The sequence below is a fragment of the Eublepharis macularius genome, chromosome 8 (assembly GCF_028583425.1).
Source record: "Eublepharis macularius isolate TG4126 chromosome 8, MPM_Emac_v1.0, whole genome shotgun sequence".
Lineage (NCBI taxonomy): Eukaryota > Metazoa > Chordata > Lepidosauria > Squamata > Eublepharidae > Eublepharis > Eublepharis macularius.
The window spans coordinates 33,925,876-33,948,212 of record NC_072797.1 but is presented as its reverse complement, the minus strand read 5'-3'; the positions used below and the strand labels follow the sequence as shown (position 1 = coordinate 33,948,212).

The following is a 22,337-nucleotide window of genomic DNA, read 5'->3' as shown; positions in this document are numbered from 1 at the left end:
GCCAGGAAAAGGGGCAGCCGGCTTGCCCGCGCACCCCTTGTCCTAGGGAAAGACGAACGGCACGGGCGGGCGCTACCTTTTGCCTTTCCCCAGGACAAGGGGTTTGTCCTGGGGAAAGACGAAGGGTGCGGGCGGGCGCCCTCCCAGCCTCCCGCGCTGTCTTTTGCCTTTGCCAGGAAAAGGGGCAGCCGGCTTGCCCATGCGCCCCTTGTCCTGGGGAAAGACGAACGGCGGGCGCCCTCCCAGCCTCCCGCGCTGTCTTTTGCCTTTGCCAGGAAAAGGGGCAGTCAGCTTGCCCATGCACCCCTTGTCCTGGGGAAAGACGAATGGCACAGGTGGCCTCCCAGCCCCCCCCCCCCCCCGGCGCTGCCTTTTGCCTTTCCCCGGGACAACGGGCGGCCGGCTTGCCCATGCGCCCCTTGTCCTAGGGAAAGACGAATGGCGCGGGCGCCCTCCCAGCCTCCCGCGCTGTCTTTTGCCTTTGCCAGGAAAAGGGGCAGCCGGCTTGCCCGCGCACCCCTTGTCCTGGGAAAAGACGAACGGCACAGGCGGCCTCCCAGCCTCCCGCGCTGTTTTTTGCCTTTCCCCAGGACAAGGGGTGGCCGGCTTTCCCGCACACCCCTTGTCCTGGGGAAAGACGAACGGCCGCACGCTCCTGGTGCTGGCAGCGTGCTCCCAGGGCTGGCAACTGCGCCTGGCACCCTCTCTTTGGCGGTGCTGGGGGCAGACTACCCCCCCTGCCCCCCCTGTTGATCCGGCCCGGTCCTCGACTGCAGAAAGCCTGTGAGAGAGCGGCACGCCGCCCTCGCCTCTGAACACGCCTCAAGCACAGTCGCAGCCTCTCCGGAGGAGGCTCGTTGTGCCAGACAGGGCGGTGCTGTCGCAGCCAGCAGTTGTTGCCTCTCACAATAGCCCCGCCCCCCACAAAGCAATGGCGGCCCCGGAAGACACCGCTAGCCACGTCACTCCTCCCATCCGACCCTAAACCTGGCTCCTCTAGGCGACTGCAGCCTCTATGATCGTCCCTTAGGCAAGCAAGCGGAGCTGGGAGGGTTGTTCCTGTTTCCGGTGGGCTGGTGAGTGAATGTTTTAGGAAGGGACGAGGGCGTGAGGGGGGAGGAGGCGTCCCCTGGGCCGGGGGGGGGGGCTGGGGCGGGGGAAAGTGGCCCCTGAACAGAACCTCTCGCCCATCCCCCGTCTTGGTAGGGGCGGCTTGCTTCCTTCCCCACCAATCTTGCTGCCCTCCTTTCCCTTTCCCCCACTCCAGAGGGGACTGGAAAGATGAACGGGAGAAGGTGTGAAAGTTCAATGGTTTGTGATTTGAAATACGAAGGGATGAGGAAGGCGTTCTCCGTCTCTCTCATACACAAGTGTTTCCGTTTTCAACAGAATCTCCTCTTCATGGAGGGGTACGCCTCCCCCTCTAATTCTACTTTCATCTTCACTTTTTCTAAAATGGCCAAGCTTTCTCTCCCCCCCTCCCTTCCCGGTTTCCTTTCTGCTGCCTTCCAGGCAGAAACTAAACAGGTGGTCTTTCCACAGTATGGGTACAGCAGTGAAGAGCAAGGAGTTCAACAGCTGCAAGTGTCTCATGTTAGAAAGCTAGTTATAGTATTAAGACTAGGATCGAAGAGACCATACTCTGCTATGACAGCTCACTGGGTAACCTTGGACCAGTCACCGAGTCTAATCTACTTTACAAGGTGGCTGCGATGATAAAATGGAAGAGGGGACAAAGAGGTCATGAATTCTTTGGAAGAAAGCCAGGATATAATAGCACTAAATTAAATTGATTAGCTAAAGCTGCATAATTGTGTGTGTGGAAATGGGGGCACTGCTGACTAGCTCTGGAAGATGAGGCTGCAACCAAAGCTGTAATGCTATAGGTGAGGTTACATCTCCCCCACCACATCCGGCTGCAGTCCTACTTTTTGATTATAGCACCATTGAAAGTGATAGTAGGGAAAATCCATTCCTTGCTCATCTTGTCAGTATGACGAGGGGTTGAGGAGTAACATATTTATGTCAGCGGACCTCAAGTACGCAGAGCTTGTTTCATGCTTTCTTAGTAGATAATGGTAGGTTGAACAGATTCGGTCTTGGAAGGTTCAGTGGTAATTCTGACATGCCACTACAGTTTGCATTCCGACTATGCACACTTTTCTGAGAGTAAGCCTCATTGATCAAATTTGGACTTCCGTATGCGTTTGCATAGACTGCACAGTTAGTGAGCTCAAGTCCTCCTAAACAGAAATAAGAATAATAAGGCCTTCAACTGCAAAGTCATCTATGGATGGCTCTGAATAGTGCTTAATCTCAAGATTCAATGTGAAGGTCACACTGGAGTCCAAGTAAGGTGCATGTCAGAAGTACAGCCATTGTGCTGCTGTTGAGAAGTGGATCCTGTATAGGGGGTGAAGTTGGCAAATGCTACACATTTCTCCATGCAACTTTGCTATCAGGAATGAGTGTGTGTGTCCTTTCTGTGATGTATGGATTGGCCTTAGATATAACGATGCTATAGAAGTTATTTACTCGTAAGTTACTGTGGCTATATAGAGGTGCATTCCTTTTTTCTTTGCTGGGCTACTTTTTTTCTCTCAGATGTTTTGCCTAAACTCTTAGGCTTTAATACTTCCACTATCCTCAGTGAATATAGTTTTCTTCTGACATGTTGACCTCAGGGAATGGGTGGCCTACAATTATGACTTTATGTGTAAACCTGATATCCTTATCTATTTCATGGGGAAGTGCCTAAGGTCTAGTGTTTGTACACTACTGAAATGTGGTTATCACGTTGCTCCATTCTTCTCCAGTAGCTAATATACGCACAAGGAAATGTCCCACATCAGCATTGCATTTTCCTGGAAGCCAAGTGTTAGCTTGTGTTAAATGCTTTGATTTTCACTGAAAATACTAAGATAATATATAAATTTTTGGAATGGTGTCTCTAATAAATGCAAGTAAGGCTTGATATCCTAGCTATAATTTATGTAATTAGAAATTACTGTATTTTCCCTTTAGCTTTCCATTACAACCGTGTTCAGCCCTGTGGTGTTAAACTGGAGCTTCTTAGTCTTCTGGGTAAGTGTGCAGTCATGTGATACATTTTCATTATTAGCATGCTTGTACGGGAGTGAGAACTGTAACAAAAGAAGTTGAGATGGAGGTTTCCTGGGATCTCTGGGGAAGGACACAAGGAGATGTGAGATAGTAGATGAATACAGCAAAAGCATTCTATATCATTTGGAGGAAATGCTGGTAAAGATGTAATGTATTCCAAAGACTGTATGACCAAAGGTGCTGATCCGGCTGTAATCACATGTATTAACGGGTTCAGAATTCAGACATGCATCTCAAACTGTATCAAGAGGCATTCAAGTAGGACTTAGGTGAGCATTACAGTGTGAATGGGAAATGTACCACTGAAATGTGTAGGAGTAAATTCCAAATAAATGTTCAAAGGATGACATTCTTCTCCTTTAATCCCTGGAAAAATGTGTTCTGATGAGAAGAGCTATCATCTGTTTATTCTGAAATGAAGACAATCTTTGTGTTGTAGTTCATGTCTAAAAATAGGTGTGGCTTTACCATATCTTCTCGTTTATAGACTGTAAACTATCACATGACTAAAAGTATCCCTTTCTTCTTTTGGAGGATTTTCCCCTACTAGGTGGCAAAAAAGATGCTTGACAACATCAAATCCTGGGCTGAGTACATTGTGGAATGGGCTGCAAAAGATCCATATGGATTTCTAACCACAGTGATCCTGGCTCTTACCCCCTTATTCTTAGCAAGTGCTGTACTGTCATGGAAACTTGCAAAAATGATTGAAGCCAGGGAGCGAGAGCAAAAGAAAAAACAGAAGCGCCAGGAAAATATTGCTAAAGCTAAACGAACAAAGAAGGACTAAAATGCTAATTTACTGGACAGAACCTGCTACTTTTCTAAACAAAGCACTGTTCTTACCTTTTGTACTTTTTGTTGTAAATTTTAGAGATTATGTGCATATATGTGCATAAATTTGAGAATTCCAGAAATGTTTAATTTGTGTCAAAGTTTGATTTTAATAGCTTTAAGTAGTTTAGTCCTGGGACTTATTTTCTAATTTGAGATCTATTTGTAAGCTACACTATTGACATCCATACAGCAGTTTCATAAAATATGAATTGTTGGTGATTAAAGAACTAAGATCTTAAACTCTTACTGTACGAAAAATATGTGCTGTCCCTTTTTCTACAATACTTCCTAGTACAGCTTACTCTGGCATGCTGGAGAACTGTATGAATAGCAAAAAAAAGTATTTCCTCTTGAGTTAACACCCATTGCAACACCTTGATCGTAGGTGGCGATAAATGCACTGTTTTTGTTATATGCTAGGGACTTGTGTATGAAGGATACTGTGAATAAGGAAATTGAAACTTTACTATAGTTGCTAAAGCTCAGTTTTCATTGCCTCTATGCAGGATTTATTTCCTTTACATAGAAGCACACCAGCAACCCCCCCCCCCCCGTTCATAAGGTGGGGCTGTGGTTCCATGGTAGGGCACATCTGCATTGTGTGCAGACGTTCCCTGGATCCCCCTATCTCCAGTTAGAAGGATCAGGTAACAGAGGAGGCCTTGGAAAACCACTGCTAGTCAGCGTAAACAATACTGACCATGAGAGACCAATGATCTCATTCAGTATAAGGCAGTCTCATGTGTTTGGGGTGGTGTTACACTACAAAGAAAGGTGGGGTAGTGTGTGTCCAAAACAAACATGGCTGGGCAGGTATGAGACTGTTTTTCACCAAGAATACTAATACTCCTAGAGCAAGAGGTTAGCAGAGTTTAGAAACAACCATGGTTACTTTGAATCCTGGTTGTTTCAGTTGACTACATGTGAAATCAAAGCTGTTTTTCTCATACACAACAGCCTATACATTTATACCTGTAGCAGAACTGTAACAACTTCAAAGGGTGCAGTACAAGCTAACTGCAGCAGCTTACTACTGAACAAGAAAAAACTCTTTTCCTATATCATTGGATTTATTTCTAAGCATCTGTGGGCTAGTACAAGCCTTAACCTAGATATGAAATGTAAAGCTTCATCAAAGAAGGAGAATGCCATATGGAAAAGGAGTTGCAAAGTATAATTTTTAAAGAAGTACTCCAGCTTTGTCCACGGTTATATTAAGTTACAGCATTAAGCTTAAATTTTTATAACGCATCAGATCCTTAAAACATTTTTTTTAATTTAAGCAGAGTGAATTAAGCTTTTAGTGTGAACTGACTGGAGTATATACATACATACCTTTTTAAAAAATCTAAGCAGCATTACATGGGAGGAACAAGCTTACCTCCAAATGTAGGTAAGTGACCAGCTGTGATCAGGCTCACAGACTGTAAAACTCTAGGAAATCTATTTCCTTGATAAACTTATTTGCATCTTGCTTCAAAAGGGAGCTGTCCATATGCGTAAGCCAACAGCTGCCAGGTTACTCCCGCTCTCATCTGAATGGAGATAGCCTGGTAGCTGCCACTATGAATGTTTTTCGTACAAGTTAAAGGTCTTTCCTAACCCTAGAAAGCAGTATTCCCCCCAATGCATAGCATTCAGCTAATAATACTATGTTTAGATTTTCAAAGCACATTTCAGAACTCAGTTTCTACAATTTAGTATGAGGTTTACACTAACAGCCTTGCCTGTGTTTACTCAAAATCAAATTCACTAGTTAGCCACATTCTGCAATGTATGAAACCTGAGCATCCGTTCTAAACATGCTGCTTAACTTTCTTAATGCATACATACATATTTAGATACTTCACTTGATTGAATGGGGTTGCTGCTTAAACGACTGATAGAATTCCTGACATTTTGCAACTGGCCCCTTATTTTTTATGTTCCTGATCCTGTGGGGGTTTCCAGGAACCAGGCTGAAAAGTATTTGCTGTGCTGACTGGGTCTTCAGAGGGTTCATTCCTTCCATAATGCTGAGCTGATGCATGGCCTTTAATCTGAGTTTGAACCGGTGTTGCCACAAGTCCCTCTTCATATTCTTTGGCTTGCAGCAGTCTGTCTTTTTCATAAACCTCCTCCACCTTCTTTTTTACTGCTTCTCTGTTGTTCTCATTCTTAAGAATTTCCTGTGAATATACAATAATGACTTTAGGTGACTATTAGCAACAAAGATGAATGTCTCTATTCAAGACCAATTTAAAACTAGATTTTTAAGCCAGGGTCCAAATCCATCTATTCTAAAATAGTTTGTTTTAATAGAACTGGTCTATGCATTTTTTAAAAAATCCCAAGTCAAGTTCCTGAAAGATTTTTATTTACATTATTTATATAATTATTTCCATTTATAGCCTACCTTTCTCCCTAAAACTCAAGGTGGATTACACAGTATAAGTATAAGTCAAGGCAATGATACATCTAATACACAATGTAAAAGGACTTAGGAATTGCAGAATTTTGTAATGGGGCTGTCATCTGAACAAAGAATTAAGTATTAAACATGACATGTTCAACAGTGAGGAACATGTTGTTATATTGGTACAAAACCAATGCATTTTCTTGGACCAATCTGTTAAGATATAGCCCTATTTCATTTATTAACATACACCCCTGAACAATTCTGCTTTCCATATTTTGCAAAACTCCAGGAGTGACGGAGCCTTCCTGACTCCCTCAGGCCAGCCATTACATGGGGCCACTACAAAGAAGACATATGTATGTGCAGTTCTTGATCCTGCTCATTTGTAGAATGGCACCTACAGAAGGTTACGCTCTAGTGAGCTGATACTGTATTTTAGTAAATAAAGATCTTTTTCCTTCTAAAGGTCTCAGATGATATCAGCCAGGGTGCCTCACTGCTTGTCCATGCTTAAACTGGGATAAAGTCAGTCAGAAAGCAGGGGAGGAGGGGCTGTAAAAGGGATTTCAACATGCTTTTCCTTTGTAATAATCATGCTAAGGACAGCAGTATATCAAACAAAATGAAAATTCAAGAGACAACTTCCAAAGCTGAAACAGTCTACATGTAGACTCGTGGACAGTTTTACATAGTAAAAATAATACTGATCATGCTTTTGAGAAAAGGTTGCTAAGCAACGGGGGCACCCACATTCTAGCCACCTCCTTGAAAAGTCTGGGCAGTAGCAATAAGCTTGGTCTTTACTAGAGGTGTGAGTTTCCTGGAAATTATATTACCACAGTAAAACAGGGTGGCACTTACCTGTAACTGTTGTTTATTAAGTGGTCTACTGTGCAGGCATACATTGGGGACCGCACATGCACAATCTAGCAATAGAGAAGATTTCCAGAGCTTTCTAGAAGACTAGGAGCACTCCTCCTTCCTGATCAGATGTGGGGCACTATTCCCTCAGTTCTCTCAATGCCACCACGGGAGACACCCCCAGAAACTAAGATTCCAAAGAGTTCACAGCAGGGCAGGAGGGAGGGAGGTGTGCCTGCACAGAAGACCACTCGATGAACAATCGTTATAGGGAAGTGCAATCCTGTTTTCAACTTTGTGGCGTCTGTGCAGTCCCATGTTGGGAGAGTAGCAAGTTCACTTACTGAAGGAGATGGGTGTGAAGATCTCAAAGTAAGAGACTATGGAGGACCACCTTTCCAGCAAATGCTAAGAGTCTCATTGACATTTACCCCAGAGGTGCTTCTAAAGAAGTTGGGAGCCCTTTAAATGTGTCCCTGCCGAAGTATAAGCAGGAATGCAGCAAAGCAAAAAACAGCGCTCTAGTGGGCAGAGCCAGGCTAGGTAAAGGATGTTGAACAGTCAAACACTCAAGAGAGTGTGATAGCCTCTACCAATCCACAAAGGAAGGGTTTTGTGAGGATACTGCCAGGTCTCTCTTGGACTCCGATTGACTGATGCAACCAATAGTGTTGTGAGATATGAGGGCTGAAAGCCAATTCCTGGTAGGGAATCCCAGCCTGTTCATTGGACACATTAACATTGTGAAACACTATGAATGGGGGGACATAGGTTAGACCCCCTCCCCAAATGTCCTCATTCTACAGGTGGAAGTGCTGTACGCCAAAAATGGAAGCACTAGGGAGGTGCAAAAAGTTAACAAGGTGTTACACTTCCTACTTTGAATGTCTTTGGAACAGTTTGAAGATCTAATAAGGAAGAGAAAAGTTTAGTGTTTGAGTCCAAAACATAACCGATATCATAAGTGGGGTCCAAGTCCTGCTATAGCCTCAGTAGAAACCCTTGTCGACTTAGAGGTGCAAGATATGGTAGTCAAGGAGCAGCAGCTGCCACTCAGAAAAGATTGAGACTACTGCTATAGTGCACAAAAAGGAGCTGACTAAAACTGCCAAAGTCGTCAGAAGGAGTGAAAAATATCAGAATCACACCAAAATAATGAAGCAGGCGTGATGGGGCCAAGGCAAGCCAGGGGATAAAGCATAAAAACAGAGTACCTTGCCAGTGGATTAGCAAGGGCATTCCCCAATGACAGGAGTCCCTGGCAGCAAAGAAGCAAACAAAAGGCAGGCCATTGACCATCACAGTGTGTCACAAGGCCAAATAGCTCTTGCCTCCAATCACAGTGTTTAGGAGTTGGTGGCAGTTAGTTGAGGAAAAGATAACTGCAATGCATTACAAAGAAATGGGGCATTTGCCGTAAAACAAAGACAAAGATCGGTAAAGTATGTCTATTACTCTAGGTGAAAGCAGTGGTAGTATGACAAAGTCATTTTGCAGAAGACCAGGAGACACCTGGAGACACACCCTCACAGCAGGTCCCCAGCATTGCAAGGCGGTCCCCGAGATGGCACTAACTCTCAGAGTCACAGCATAACAAGAGTGCTCTGGGAAGAACAGAGAAAGATGCAAATACGCTCTGCCTAGGAAAGAAAAAAACAATTTGGGTATCCCTTGAAGTGTGAAACCTAAACTTAAGATCAAATTCTTCCAAGATGGCATACAGTATATATAAGAACACAGAACAGCAATTGTGAAACAACAATCTTAGTAAAATGTGGATCAACTAAGAATGAAAAGACAGAGAAAACTTTTTCAACTACTAGGACAAAAAAAGGGTGTGCGCGCCCTGGAAAAGGTCAGTAATCAACCAACAGAGCAGAGGGGGGGAAACTGTATTGCAGTCTCAAGTGGGGTACACTAGTTATCATGCATTTTATAAACATCCAAGGTGTTGGAATTCTGCCACTAGCAGTCTGCTCCTCCAACAGCAGAGAGACTCTGCAGGAAGGGTAGAGATATATACAAATAAGACAGCCAAGCACACCTGTAAAGATTACAATACACCAAATTAAGGTGACCTGGACCTAAAATAGGCTTTTCCATCTGTCCTCTTTAAGTAAGGAGCACTCAAAAATAACATGCCTTCTTCAGTCTCAGGGGGGATGCTGAAGTGAATAGTTCAATTAAGGGGAGGATAGGCAACCTCTTCTGAGATCCAGAGGAATTAGCCGTGTTAGTCTGTAGTAGCAAAATAGTAAAGAGTCCAGTAGCACCTTTTAAAGACTAATCAACTTTATTGTAGCCTAAGCTTTCGAGAATCACAGTTCTGAGAGGAGTAGTTGGGGAAGACCTTGGGTCTTTTGAGCCCACAAAGCAACACAGAGGTGAAAAAGAACTGTAGGAAACTTACAAGTGATGGACATGACAGCAGACCACTGAATTTTTACTTTCTCTTGTAGAGTAAATCATCACTTAGACGCAAATGAATGTAAAGGATTAATCAGCAAGCTTGTTCCTCCCTATAGTGCTGTCTATCTGGACTGAAGAATTCAGTCTCTGTGTGAAGTTACAGCAACAGACACTACTTTTAAAAAAAAACACCAAGTCCTAGCATGGACTAGGGCAGTCCAGTTCCAGATGAAAGGGACAGACTGGTCACATATACTATAGTTATAGGCCGTGAAAGACACAGATATCTGAAGGCATAAGCTGAACTTACAAAAATTCATATCAAATAAATGTTAGTCCTTAGAGAGTCACTGGATTTTTATCTTATTATACAAAGAGGCAATCTGACACTGGAGATGTTCAGTGGTCTCAAATTGTAACTCTTTGGCCAATACGCTTTAAGCCTCAGGAGAGGGTTAAAATGTGTCATGCTCCCTTCAAAGGGGGTGGTAAAAGGATCATAATGAGCTGTTGATTAGCAGCTTAAAGCAAAAATTGGAGCAGGGGAATTCTTCTTGCCACATAGGCCAACAACCTTATAGAATTCACACTCTACCGTCACTGAATTACAGATGATGTGCTATTTAATCTGCAGGTCATCAACAACAATAATTATGACCACTGGAATGAAGTGTAAATTTGCTAAAAGGTTGCAATACAAGCCCCGACAACAGCCAATTTAATGAAAGTTTGCATCAAGGACTTCTTGTCCTGGGGCACCCATTCTGAGTAGAAACATAAGATGTTCTTTAAAAATATGGGTGTGGAGTTAATCTAAATCTCAACTTTAAGAAACAATGGGGACTCAAAGTGGCTATAACATTTTATATCTTTCCATTCCATCCAATCAGTAACCCTGCAAAGCAAGCCAGGCTGAGGGAATGCGATGGGCCCAAAGTCACAGGCAAGCCTTTCAGGCAAACTGGTGTTTGAATCTGGATTTCCCAGATCCTAGCACAATGCTTTAACCCAGGGATGGGGAATGTCCGGCCCGCGAAGTCATTTGGACTGGCCCTTAGAGAGAGACGAGTGGCGGCGCTGTGGGCGAATGCAGCGGGAGGATCCCCCGATCTCACCCTTCTCCCCTGCTCCCACTTACCCACTTGACGGGGTGTGTGCTCCCTGGGGTGCCCCCACCCTGGGGGGTGCACTCCCGCACCACGAGAGCAGGCAGCAGCGGAGGTGAAAGCAGGATGCTCTTGCTGCCGCCGCTGCCTGCTGTTGCCAGCACTGCCCGCTGCCACCGCCACCGCCAAGAGTGACCCACAACGCTGGTGAAAGCGGCCTGTGCCGCCGCAGCGAGAGCAGGTGACAGTGGGGGGCCCGCCGCTGCAAGTGGGCCACATCGGTGGCAGCACGGAGAAAGGGGACACAAGTGTCTTTTCTCCCACATGCATGGTGTCGCTCCCGGAAGTGACGTCATCATGCACGGTGCATGATGACGTCATTTCCGGGAGCGACATCACGCACACAGGAGAAGGGGCTCTCCCAGTGCGGGACAGAAAATAAACATGGCCCTCGGCGGAAAAAAAGGTTCCCCATCCCTGCTCTAACCGCTATACCAAACCGGCACTTGTTAGAAATGGTGTCATACAGGACTGACCCCAGAGACAGGAGGAACACAACTGCAACAAGAACTCTCTCCTAGCAGTGGCAGTTGTAATGCCGTGGAGTCTGTTTCATGTTTTATGTTGTCCTAAGATACTAAAATTATCCATTTTCTCTTCAGTACTTAATTCATTTATTCCCATTCTTTTTAAAACTGGCAACCCTAGAAAGAGTTCCATAATCAAAACCACTCAACTACAAAAGTTGTCTCTCTCATGCTCACCCCATTTCACTTCTGCCAGCACAGGAATGAACAACTGAGAGCCAAGCTACACGTGACGAATGACACTTGAACGGCAAGTGTATTTCTCCCTGTTCACTTGCCCTCCTCTCAATCCACTTGCCGTTCAAGTGTCATTTGTCACTTGTAGCTTGGCCCTTAGTGTCTGGCTAACCGGAACGCCTATACAGATGAAGGTAGTCTTTCAAATACCCTGGTCCCCATGTGAGGCACGGTTCAAACCAGGGGTTTCCTGATTAAAGCCTACAGTATTCATGACTACGCTAATTCTCCAAGCTCAGCATGCTGGAATCCTCAACGGGCAAAGTCACCCATTAACAGCACCACTCCATAATGACTCACAATTAATCTGTGTGAAACAGAATATTGAAATTGTTTATGAAAATGTAAAAGACATCCCCCCTATTTTAGTATGTGACCCAGAAACATTGAGGGGGGAAAACGAAAAGTATCTTACAAAGAACACATCTTTCACAGAAATAACAGCAAGGGAAGCTAAACATTGACCATGGATAATCAAGTGGCTATCTGCCAAATGTAAGCATAAAAAGGAAACCAAATTCCCGTATCAAAACGAAATTGAGATTGCAGAGTAATGAATCTCCATTATCACAATGTAATAAACCTACTGTGCCTCTAATGCAAGTTGAAAACAATTCAATTGACTTCAATTAACTTTCTAATTTTTCTGGCACGCAAAGGTCAGGCCCATAAGGAATACAAAGAGATGCGACAGAAGCCCCTTCCTCTAATATTCGGACTCCAGGGGAAAGTAGAGGGGAAGATGACATTGACCAGAGAGTTAATAGAGGAGGAAAACATGCTGGAAAAAAGAAGCTTTGGGAGGAGGTTTCACTGAGTTTCATCTGAAAAGTTTGTTTTCTTGGTTTTTTCCTTTCATGGTAAGAGGAAAATATATGCCACAGCAGCTTATGAGGAAAGATGGTTTGTGCGGGGCTTCCCCTGACACAGGCAGGCTTGTTCCTATCAGCCAGACCTACTGCTGACTAGCAACAACTCCCCACCCACTGGCCTTGTGGCTTTGATTTAGATCAATGTGAAATTATCCCAACAGCATCCGTGTACCTGGTGTCAACAGACCCCTGCATAACTATACCCTTTACACATACTGAGAAGGTGGGAAGGTGCTTATAGCAGCCAATTCCTCACGAAGCCAAGAAGCGTGGTTGTTTCCTAAGCTATTCCAGTAAAATGACTAGCTGAACCATGTGGTTATGGAGCGGAGATCAACAAAATTCCTTCAGACAGTCATTACTGGAAGCAACATGAGAAACAGACATATGAAAAACACTGACGAGGAATTAATAGTTTCTCTGTGACATTCAAGAAAAAAACAAAGGAAACCATCTGAATTCTTGATGATATATTCTTCTAGATTTAAGCTTGCCTGGACAGAGCAGGAGTCGCTGCTTTGCATTCAGAATTTCTCTTTTCTTGGGGTTCACAGACATAGCCAGATGGCGGGTTTACAACACGGGCAATGATTCACAGGGCAAGCCCCACCATATTTGTAGCTACACCTGAGACTTTTTTTTCTAATTTCCTATCAGCAATTGTTCCTGAAGATCATCCAAACTGACTACTAACCTCCCTCTGACTTGTAAAAACAGTTCATAGATTTTGGCTTGAGAAGGGAAATAACTAGGTACAGCACAGCCATTCCCTTGTATATGTTCTCTCACTGAAACCCTAGGCTGATTATGAAAGTTAAGAATGTTTTGGACACATACCCAGCAAGAGGGAAGGGAATATCAGAAATTTTCACTTGTCACTTGTCTGTGTGCCCTTCTGATCTTGGTCAATGATATCACTTTGTCACTTGGGCCCACAGCAGCCTCACAGATGTGGAAGACAAGATTCTTCAGATGTCTGCAAGAATACACAATCTTTTGGGCCCATTATCTGCCAACTGAAGATATTCTACATGGACCTGAAGTAAACTCCAGCCAAGTATCTTCTAATGTGCAGCAAGTCTTTTTATACTGTGGCATGGATTCTTCCCCTCTCTAATAATCACATCTTTTTCTTTTCCTGCCCTTTTAACCTTTTGAACATTGAGCTTCCAGAAAGGTTTTATGAAATTCAAAAGCTCATATACCATTTTGTGATTTTTAGTTGGCTCTAAAAAACGAATCAGCTTAGCCTTCCAGTTAATATTTTAAGTGAGATTTGGAATGTTTTACTTCTCCACAGTATATCTGCTTTATATAGAACAATTTTATTAGTTAAAATTCTCTGAGCCAGATTGCAATTTTTTGAGGATGGGCAACATGATAAATAATTCGAAGAGATGGCAACCACACTGTACAACAGCATTACCTTCTGCCAAGAAAAAGAATATTGTAGCTCTCTTGTACCACTCTGAGATCTCAGGGCATAAGCAGAGACACATGAAAGACAAGCAGTCTTGCAAACATTCTGATCACAATCAAAAGTTTCTAAGCTTCAATTTCTTACCACTGCCTGGGTGATATATTAGTTGCTTCTTTGTGGATCGATTCAATGTTGCAGTAGCAACAAATGCAAGGGCCAATCATGGGGGAGGGGTGTGTGCACGCATGCATGCATGCGCGCCTGGATCTGGAAATTTGGTTCTTGGTCAGTGCAAGGGTACTGCATGGTTAGCTTTTGTAATTAGCAACTTCATCTTTCATATTCTTATGTCCACAGATTCCACTGAATCCTAACATTTACAAATAAATATGAGTATAATTGCAGTGTAATATTGGAAATGTGTTCTTATATTCTTTTCCTACATACACTTTAATAGCAATCACATTTTCATATCCTCCAAGAAACTGCCTGATTTATCCTAATCTACACATATTTTACAGTGCAGATTTTTCCCTTTTTTGCTTTGCATGAATGGACTGAAGATCATTATGGCACCTCCATAGCTAGAAAGGATCCAGAGATGTCAATGTTCTTTTTCTGAATTATAAAAAGCTGCTAAAAATGTATGGCGTATTTTAATTTTAGCATCTAGCATGAAGTTAGCAGTGCACTTGAACCATGACCACTTAAGAATGCATGAGCATGTCTTTACAGAGACAATTTTCTTTAATATTTGGTGAACTACGAAGGGCACACTGAAAGTATTTTAAAACTTTAATGGAGTTTAGCATTAATTTCTCAGTGTCAATGCTGTTAACATAGAAGGGATAATTAAAAATGGAGTTATGCGATAAAAGCTTAAAATGATGGGCTCGCTTTAATTGACCAACCTGGTCAGGCTTTCTGGCCCCCACAAGTAAGATATTCAAAATGGAATAATAAGGCTTAAAGGTCATTATGCTGCGGCTTTGGGAGAGAAGCCGCCTGGCCCCATCACTTTCTGAACATTCAAAGTCAAGACAGCTTGTGCAACCTCAGCAGATAAACATGAATACAGCCCTACTAAGGGGAAAGAAACAGCCAGAGAGATGGATGAAGGACAATCTAAAGCATAAACAAAAGAGCAGCCCAATTCAGAAAGCTGGACATGTTGTTTTTAAAAACACAAAACAGGGATTTTTAACACCAACTGCTGTCAGCCAACTAGTGCTTTTGCACAAGATGTGCTTCCCAAGTTGTTCTTGCCAACAAAAAAAATTGTCAAATCAATGTCATACTTAATTAATTCAGATCTTGCTGTATTGAAACAACCTTTAATCAATTACAATAATTAAGATGTGGACTGTACCTTGTTACTTTGACTTGATTTTTTAAAAAAAAATATCTGAGCAGCCCTTAATAGGAGAATGACTGCAGAGCTCTCGCTTGTGAGTTTTGCTGTCTAGAAATTTTTCACAGTGGAATCTAACTCTCAGAGAACAACTTGCATTCATTATTAATCCCACCTCCAGCCACAAAATGAGACTTTGTATTAGCTGAATGTTAAAATGTGGCCAGCTAATAAGGATGGCTTCATCTTGTTTTGAAGAAAAGTGCTCCCCCCTTCTCAAACTGTCTCTTTGCAGTAGGGTGAATGTGGAATTTCCTTTGTGGGTTGGATCCAGACTAAACTGGCAATTTTCACCAATTTCCCCTTCCTGCTGCAGACTGCCACCATCGCCGCCGCCCCCCCCCCCTTCATTCCTCAGGGTTCCCTTTCCCTCCAGGGGTAGCATTTAATGGAAATCAGAGGTCTACAGGAGGAGGCAGGAAAGATCCATTCTGCTAACTGAAAATGTCTGGATACAACAGTGTGTGTGTCCCCATCTCAAAGCAAAAGCTTCCCTTTCAGCCTGCTCATAAGAGATGTAGCTTCCACAGCTGAAGTAATTCTTGCCTCTCATTTCTATCAAGTGTTAAAATGATTTAAAATATTGCTTGTGGTTGGCAATCTTGAACCTTCTCTTCTAAGGGACAAGCTTGCCATCCACTCCACAGTAACTAGCTTTCAAACCATGGAAAGATTGAAATGGGAATTGGTTGTATTGCTAAGAAGTTCTCGGTGGGATTTTTAATACAGTTGTATCTGTGTGGCACAAACAGTAGGTGGGGCTTTTGTTGCTTGCTAGCTCCTTTGGTCTGAGGGACTGAGGGAACACGCAGCGAGTGCCATTTTGGAATGGCTTGAACAGGAATTTGGGAACATTCCAACTAATTTTGGTACCCTGACATTTGGCAATAGTCAGTTTAGTGGGTTTGCAATTTTTAATTTTTGAATGCCATTTGCAATTTCTAGAAGTCTTCCAATTTTATCTGTAAACATCACGTACAGCCTGATTTTAAGGTTAAAATCATTTTTAACTTTTTAATTGTAATGCAGTGCTTTTGGGAAGTTTTACCTTTCACCTAACCATCCAATGCTTTGACTATTTTAGAACACTTCCTTTTTAAAGTAAGAGAAAAAAGAAGCATCCTCAGTCGTATGAGTTTTTGCAGATGAATAAAAAAATAGTTCTGAGGGAAAAAACCATACTTGGGCTTTTGACGGTGCAAGTGTACATTGCATCCCCATAGGATGCAGTAGGAATCTTAGATCGCTGCCTGACAGCCGTAGTGAAATGACTGAAAAATAACAAATTAAAATTGAACCCAGACAAGACTGAAGTGATGCTTGTTGGGAAGTCAGAGATCTTGAAAAACACTGTACCCTTGAAGACTCAGTTCAGAGCCTAGGGGTTATACTGGATCCAACACTACTACTAGAAAAACAAGTTAAGGCAGCTACAAAAAACACTACAATCTCACTCTAGCCTGGAAAATGGATTCTTATCTTGACACAGCCGGCCTGGCCACCTGGATCCATGCTCTGGTAACATCAAAACTTGGCTATTGTAATGCATTATACATTGGTCTCCCACCTAAGTTAACTAGGAGGCTCCAATTGGTGCAAAATGCTGCGGCTCTACTATTATCAGGAGCGAGCAGGAGCATGAACATCACTCCCATCCTACAGTCACTCCATTGGCTACCTATCAGTTACCATGCTCAGTTCAAGGTAATGGTTATTACATACAAAGCCTTTCACGGCCTTGATCCAACATACCTACGGGACCGCCTCCCTCCCTATGTCCCTCCACAACAGCTTTGCTCATCTGAACAGGGTCTCTTGCAGGTGCCAGCCTGTACATGGGCGAAATCAACAGCAGCCCGTACACGGGCTTTCTCTGTGGTGGCCCCTACCGTATGGAACGGCCTGCCTGAGGAGGTCAGGAGAGCCCCCACACTCATGGCTTTCCGCAAACAATGCAAAACTGAATTATTCAAAAAGGCCTTTTTTCTCAGCTAAGAGGGTGGTATTGTAGGAAAAGGATCCCAGATGTTTTGCTAATGAGTTAGAAACCATAGATTTCACCATTATGCTGCCTTACATATTATCTGTTGCTTTAAATATGTACTCCTATATCCTACCTGTGCTTTATGTTATTCAATGTAAGTCCTAGAATTGATTATGTTCTGTTTTGGCAATTCCTCAACTCCATACTGGATCCTTGCTAATACGGTATCTTTGTAAACTTATATTCTTTTACCCCATGACATTGTTTATGGAAATGTTCTTGACATTGTATGGAAACTGTATGCCCTTGTCCTTGCCATTAATTGTACTAATCTCACACTATGTAATCCGGCTTGAGTCTCAGTGAAAAAGGGAACAACCAACGCAAACGGAAACTCGTGTGTGAAAGAAAATGAACAACTCACTCAACAAGTTAGACAATAAACCAAGAACCAATCAAAATGTGCAATGAATGTAGTGAAAAGTATACACTTAATTAGAGGTAATGTAATAACGACACAATATCAGCATACATTCACAGTTAATAAACCACTCTAAAGCACAAGATACAGTTCCATTCACAAAAGCAGCCATCACCGGAAACCAGTCAGTCCAAGGTAAGTAGCCAAGGTAAGTCAATAAGCCAAATGTACTGCAAAATCAAACCGATGGTCCTTTCCTGCTTCTTTGGTAGGTATGTATCGAGTCCTAAGGAGCAGAACGTCCAGGAAATGTGTCCAGCCACCCAACAACCAGGGCCAGCTATTTGCCTGTTGTTTCGTCCAAACCTCCTCAGGGGCAGAAACACATCTCTCCAATCACATATACAGTCAACTGTATTTCAAGCGATCCCATGCAACAAGTCAACCCTTAATCTACTTCACAAGCATGTTGTGGGGATGAAACGCCGGGAAGAATAATGTTTTATTTATTTGATTTATATTCCACCCTCCCCACATCAACCATATACAATTAAAACACATTAAATAATTGATACCAGTTATAACCATTAACAGTCAAAGTTACACAGTTAAAAATACATATATATACATAATCATAATGGCACAGCAACTAACTGACCAACCTTCACCCATCTCTAGAGCATCATACTGGGGACTGTTTGCTAGATGGAGGTACTGCTAGCAGGGAAGGCATATTCTGCAATCTACCAGCCAGGGGGCTCCGCCTAGCACCACCCATACGCCTGGCGGAACAGCTCCGTCTTGCAGGACCGGTGAAAGGATAACAAATCCTGCAAGGCCCTGGTCTCATTAGACAGAGCGTTCCACCAGGCTGGGGCCAGGACCAAGAAGGCCCTGGTCGATGCCAGGCGAGCCTCCCTGAGTCCAGGGACCCTTTGCAGATGTTTATCACTTGAGCGAAGAGCCCTATGGGGTTCATATGGGGAGAGGCGGTCCCGCAGATATGGCGATCCCAGTCTGCATAGGGCTTTATAGGTTAATACCAAAACCTTGAACCTGACTCGGTACTCCACCAGTAACCAGTGCAGCTGATGCAATACCGCCGTTATATGCTCACACATCGGTATTCCCGTGATGACCCACGCCACCACATTCTGCACTAGCTGTAACCGCTAGATCAGGTTCAGGGGAAGCCCTGCGTAGAGTGTGTTACAGTAGTCTAATCTAGAGGTGACCATTGCCTGGACCACTGTAGTTAAGTCGCAGGACGAAAGATAGGGGCAAGTTGCTTGGTCTGTTGAAGGTGGAAAAAAGAGGACCTAGCAACCGCAGAGATCTAGGCCTCCATTGTCAAGGAGGAATCCAAGATCACCCCCAGACTCTTAACTCTCAGAGCTGGTGTAAGCACCGCCCCATTGAGTGTGGGGAGCCGGGGTCCCAAATCCATGTTTCCACAACTCAAGTACAGGCTCTCTGTCTTCACAGGGTTTAACTTCAGCTGACTTTGCCTCAACCATCCAGCCACGGCTTCAAAAGCACGCTCCAGGACATCCGGGGCCGATCCAGGCCAGCAGTCCATCAACAGATATAGCTGGGTGTAATCCGCATATTGGTGACACCCAAGCCCAAAACTTCGCACCAACTGGGCGAGAGGGCGCATATAGACGTTAAACAATAATGAGAAGAGTATCGTCCCCTGCAGCACACCACATACTAGTGGGCGGCGGGACAATAGCTTCTCCCCTAGCACCACCCTCTGTCCCCGACCGTGAAGAAAAGAGACTAGCCACTGTAGTGCTGTCCCTTCACATCGGCGAGGCAGTGGGTCAACAGATCATAATCGACTGTATCAAACGCTGCTGAAAGATCTAATAAAATCAGCAGTGCTGATCCACCTCGATCCAGATGTCTGCAAAGATTGTCCATGAGGGCAACCAGTAGTGTCTCCACCTCATATCCTGGGCAAAAACTGGATTGGAAGGGATCTAGGGCTGAGGTCTCCTTCAGGAAATTCTGCAGTTGTTTTTCCACCACCCGCTCAATCACCTTTCCCAGAAACGGGAGGTTCGAGACTGGGTGGTAACTGAGCGGGTCGGCGGAATCTAACGAAGGTTTCTTTAAAAGGGGCCTCACCACTGCCTCCTTTAGTGCTCTGGGAAAACCCCCAGAGCTCAGGGACAGGTTGACAATGGCCTCCAGGGAATCCCATAATCCATCAACACTGGCTTTCACCAGCCATGACGGACACGGGTCCAGGAGGCATGTGGTAGGCCTCACTACCTACAGAATCCTGTCCACCTCTTCCCCGGAAAGAGGACTGAAGTGATCAAATATTACCCCCAAAGACGGCCAAGGGGCCTCTAGTTCACATACTGTCTCAACTGTGGCTGGTAAATTGCGGCAGAGGGACAGGATTTTATCAGCAAAAAAGCTCGCAAATGCCTCACAACTTATGACCGAATTCAAATTTTGATGGTCTCCACCTGAAAGGGAGACCAGTGAACGTACCACATTGAACAGTTTAGCTGGGTGTGAGCTAGCTGATGCAATGGAAGCCACATTCAATCCCATCCCAAAGATCAAGTCTAGCGTGTGGCCTGCTTTATGTGTGGGGGCCAATACAAACTGGGGAAGTCCCAGTGTTGCCATGGCTGACACCAGGTCCACAGCCTGTACAGAGGTGGCATCATCAGCATGGACATTGAAGTCCCCCAGTACTATCAGCCTGGGGTACTCCAAGGCCCACCCCGCCACCACCTCCAAGAAGTGCGGCCGGGTGTCTGCCGGTGCGCTGGGCAGTCGGTACACCAGACAGACAGCCAAACTTTCCTCGGCACTCCACACCAGTCCCACACAATCAATGCCAGAGATCTCTGAAACGGGAAGTGGCCTGAAGGAGAAAGTCTCTTGGATAAGGATTGCCACCCCTCCCCCCCCCCGACCACAACTGATGAAGGACCGAGTATCCTGGGGAGGTCAGTTCACCCAAGGCGACTGTCTCGCCATCCCTCACCCAGGTCTCGGTCACGCATACCAGGTCCATATTAGCGGCTGCATAAGTATCATGCAGAGTGCCGGTCTTATTGTTTATGGACCTGGCATTGCACAACATCAGTGTCGGGAGGGGGATTTAACTTCCCAGTTCCAACACCTGCATGTCTCGGGATGGGACGTAGGTTGGAAGGGCACCAAGCCTCTCCATATCTCCATGGCCTTCTCCACGTTGACTGAGTCCCACCGCCATATCTTCCCCGTCCCCAGAGGACTGGGATCCCTAGCCCTATCCCGGCTGCCCCTGCCCCTGCCAATTAGGGTCCCCATTGTGGAGAAAAGTTGGGTATAAATAGCTAAATAAATATTAATCTAATCATTTAATCAACTAAATATTGTAGCTGGATCTTAAATTTGTTGGAATTTAAAAACCAAGCAAAAAAAAAAAATCAAATTTATGCTCCAAGTGTCAGCTAACAAAACTCTTGTCTAAATTGCACCTCATTTTGACAATAGAGGATTGGAGTTACAGGAAAATGAACCCTCACAACTGAAGTTAGTTTCCAATATGCCACTTCTGAAATAAATAACCATCTTTTGATCAAATAAGAAATGCTGCTCTGCACTGTAGTAACTAAACATAATGTAATTTTCAATGTAATTATTCTCTTCTTGAGGGAAAAATAATAATCGAAGTTTTATGCTTATTACTACTCACTGAAGTACATTTTCCTCCCTTGACAAGGAGGCTGTCAAAACAGATAATTATGGAAATGCTAGAAATAGTTTGAAAGGAGACAGGAGCTGTCACAAAAAGTTTCTTCTTTTTAACATTTCACCTTGTCTCCAACTGCGCAATTCAGAAGCCATTTAGTTTTTATCACTGCAAAAAATCAGTTATTTACTGTATTTTCTATTCCAAGCCATTTTCAGGCTTCCCACACTACCTAAAGGAACACCTAATGTATTCAATTTCACATTAAAATGCGAGATTTTAAAAACATATAGGGTCTAATGCAAACAATGTGACAACAATCCACCTGACTTTTAGAAAAAAACCATATTGGACAGGAATAACTGGAGAAAAGAAAGGGAAATGGAGGGGGTGGGTCTTAACTATAGGCTCACTGCTCCAAACTGCACCCCAAACCACTTCCACATAGATTCAAACACATGCTTGTAAATGTCAAGAGTAAATGCAAGCTTCAATCCAAAAAGGGAGAAAGCAGCTATGGGAACTGAGCGGGAGGAGATAAACTGCATACAATCTAGTCCTCCAATCCAAACAGTCCCCCCCCCCAAAGGGACTCTCCACCACCACCCTCTTCTTTAGATACTGTTAAATATACTTGCATGAGAATATCCAATACTGATAAAGCTTGGAGAAGAAGAGGGGCATAATAACTGTTCAGATCCTTGAAGGGTAGTCTTATGGAAAGCAGAGCAAGAAATAACAGTTCTGAATGTCTAAGATTTGAACATGGGTTCTAAAACAGGGTGAGAGTGAGAGAGGAGGGGGAGAGAGAGAGAGAAAGCAGGAATCTTGCAAGTAGGAAGAGCAATAAAACTAGAAATTATGCCTGCAATTCCCTCTTCCACTAATTTCAGTGCAACCAATGGTTGGTGAGTTAGATGGAGGTGCCCCTCTTCAAAATCATCTCTGAAGCTCACACTAAACAT

The 22,337-nt window shown here is 43.9% G+C and overlaps 2 protein-coding genes across 3 annotated transcripts in view; one reads left to right on the top strand and one right to left on the bottom strand.

Annotated features, from left to right (window-relative positions):
* Positions 1–939: 939 nt before the first annotated feature.
* On the top strand, positions 940–4,206 carry SMIM15 (small integral membrane protein 15). Its single transcript, XM_054987381.1, has 3 exons — positions 940–1,076; positions 3,025–3,084; positions 3,658–4,206. Exon 3 carries the CDS (start codon positions 3,686–3,688, stop codon positions 3,911–3,913), a length of 228 nt encoding a protein of 75 aa, XP_054843356.1. The 5' UTR covers positions 940–1,076; positions 3,025–3,084; positions 3,658–3,685; the 3' UTR covers positions 3,914–4,206.
* An 805-nt stretch (positions 4,207–5,011) lies between these two features.
* NDUFAF2 (NADH:ubiquinone oxidoreductase complex assembly factor 2) overlaps positions 5,012–22,337 on the bottom strand; it is a 67,619-nt gene continuing 50,293 nt past the window's right edge. For both annotated transcript variants that reach the window (XM_054987379.1, XM_054987380.1), the window contains one exon: positions 5,012–6,128. In XM_054987379.1, coding sequence (XP_054843354.1) covers positions 5,874–6,128 — 255 coding nt within the window. In that variant the 3' untranslated portion in view covers positions 5,012–5,873. The remainder of the gene's footprint in view (positions 6,129–22,337) is intronic.

Coding starts and splice junctions, on each gene's coding strand:
- SMIM15 (XM_054987381.1), top strand. CDS start 3,686: ATGCTTGACAACATCAAATCCTGGGCTGAGTACATTGTGGAATGGGCT.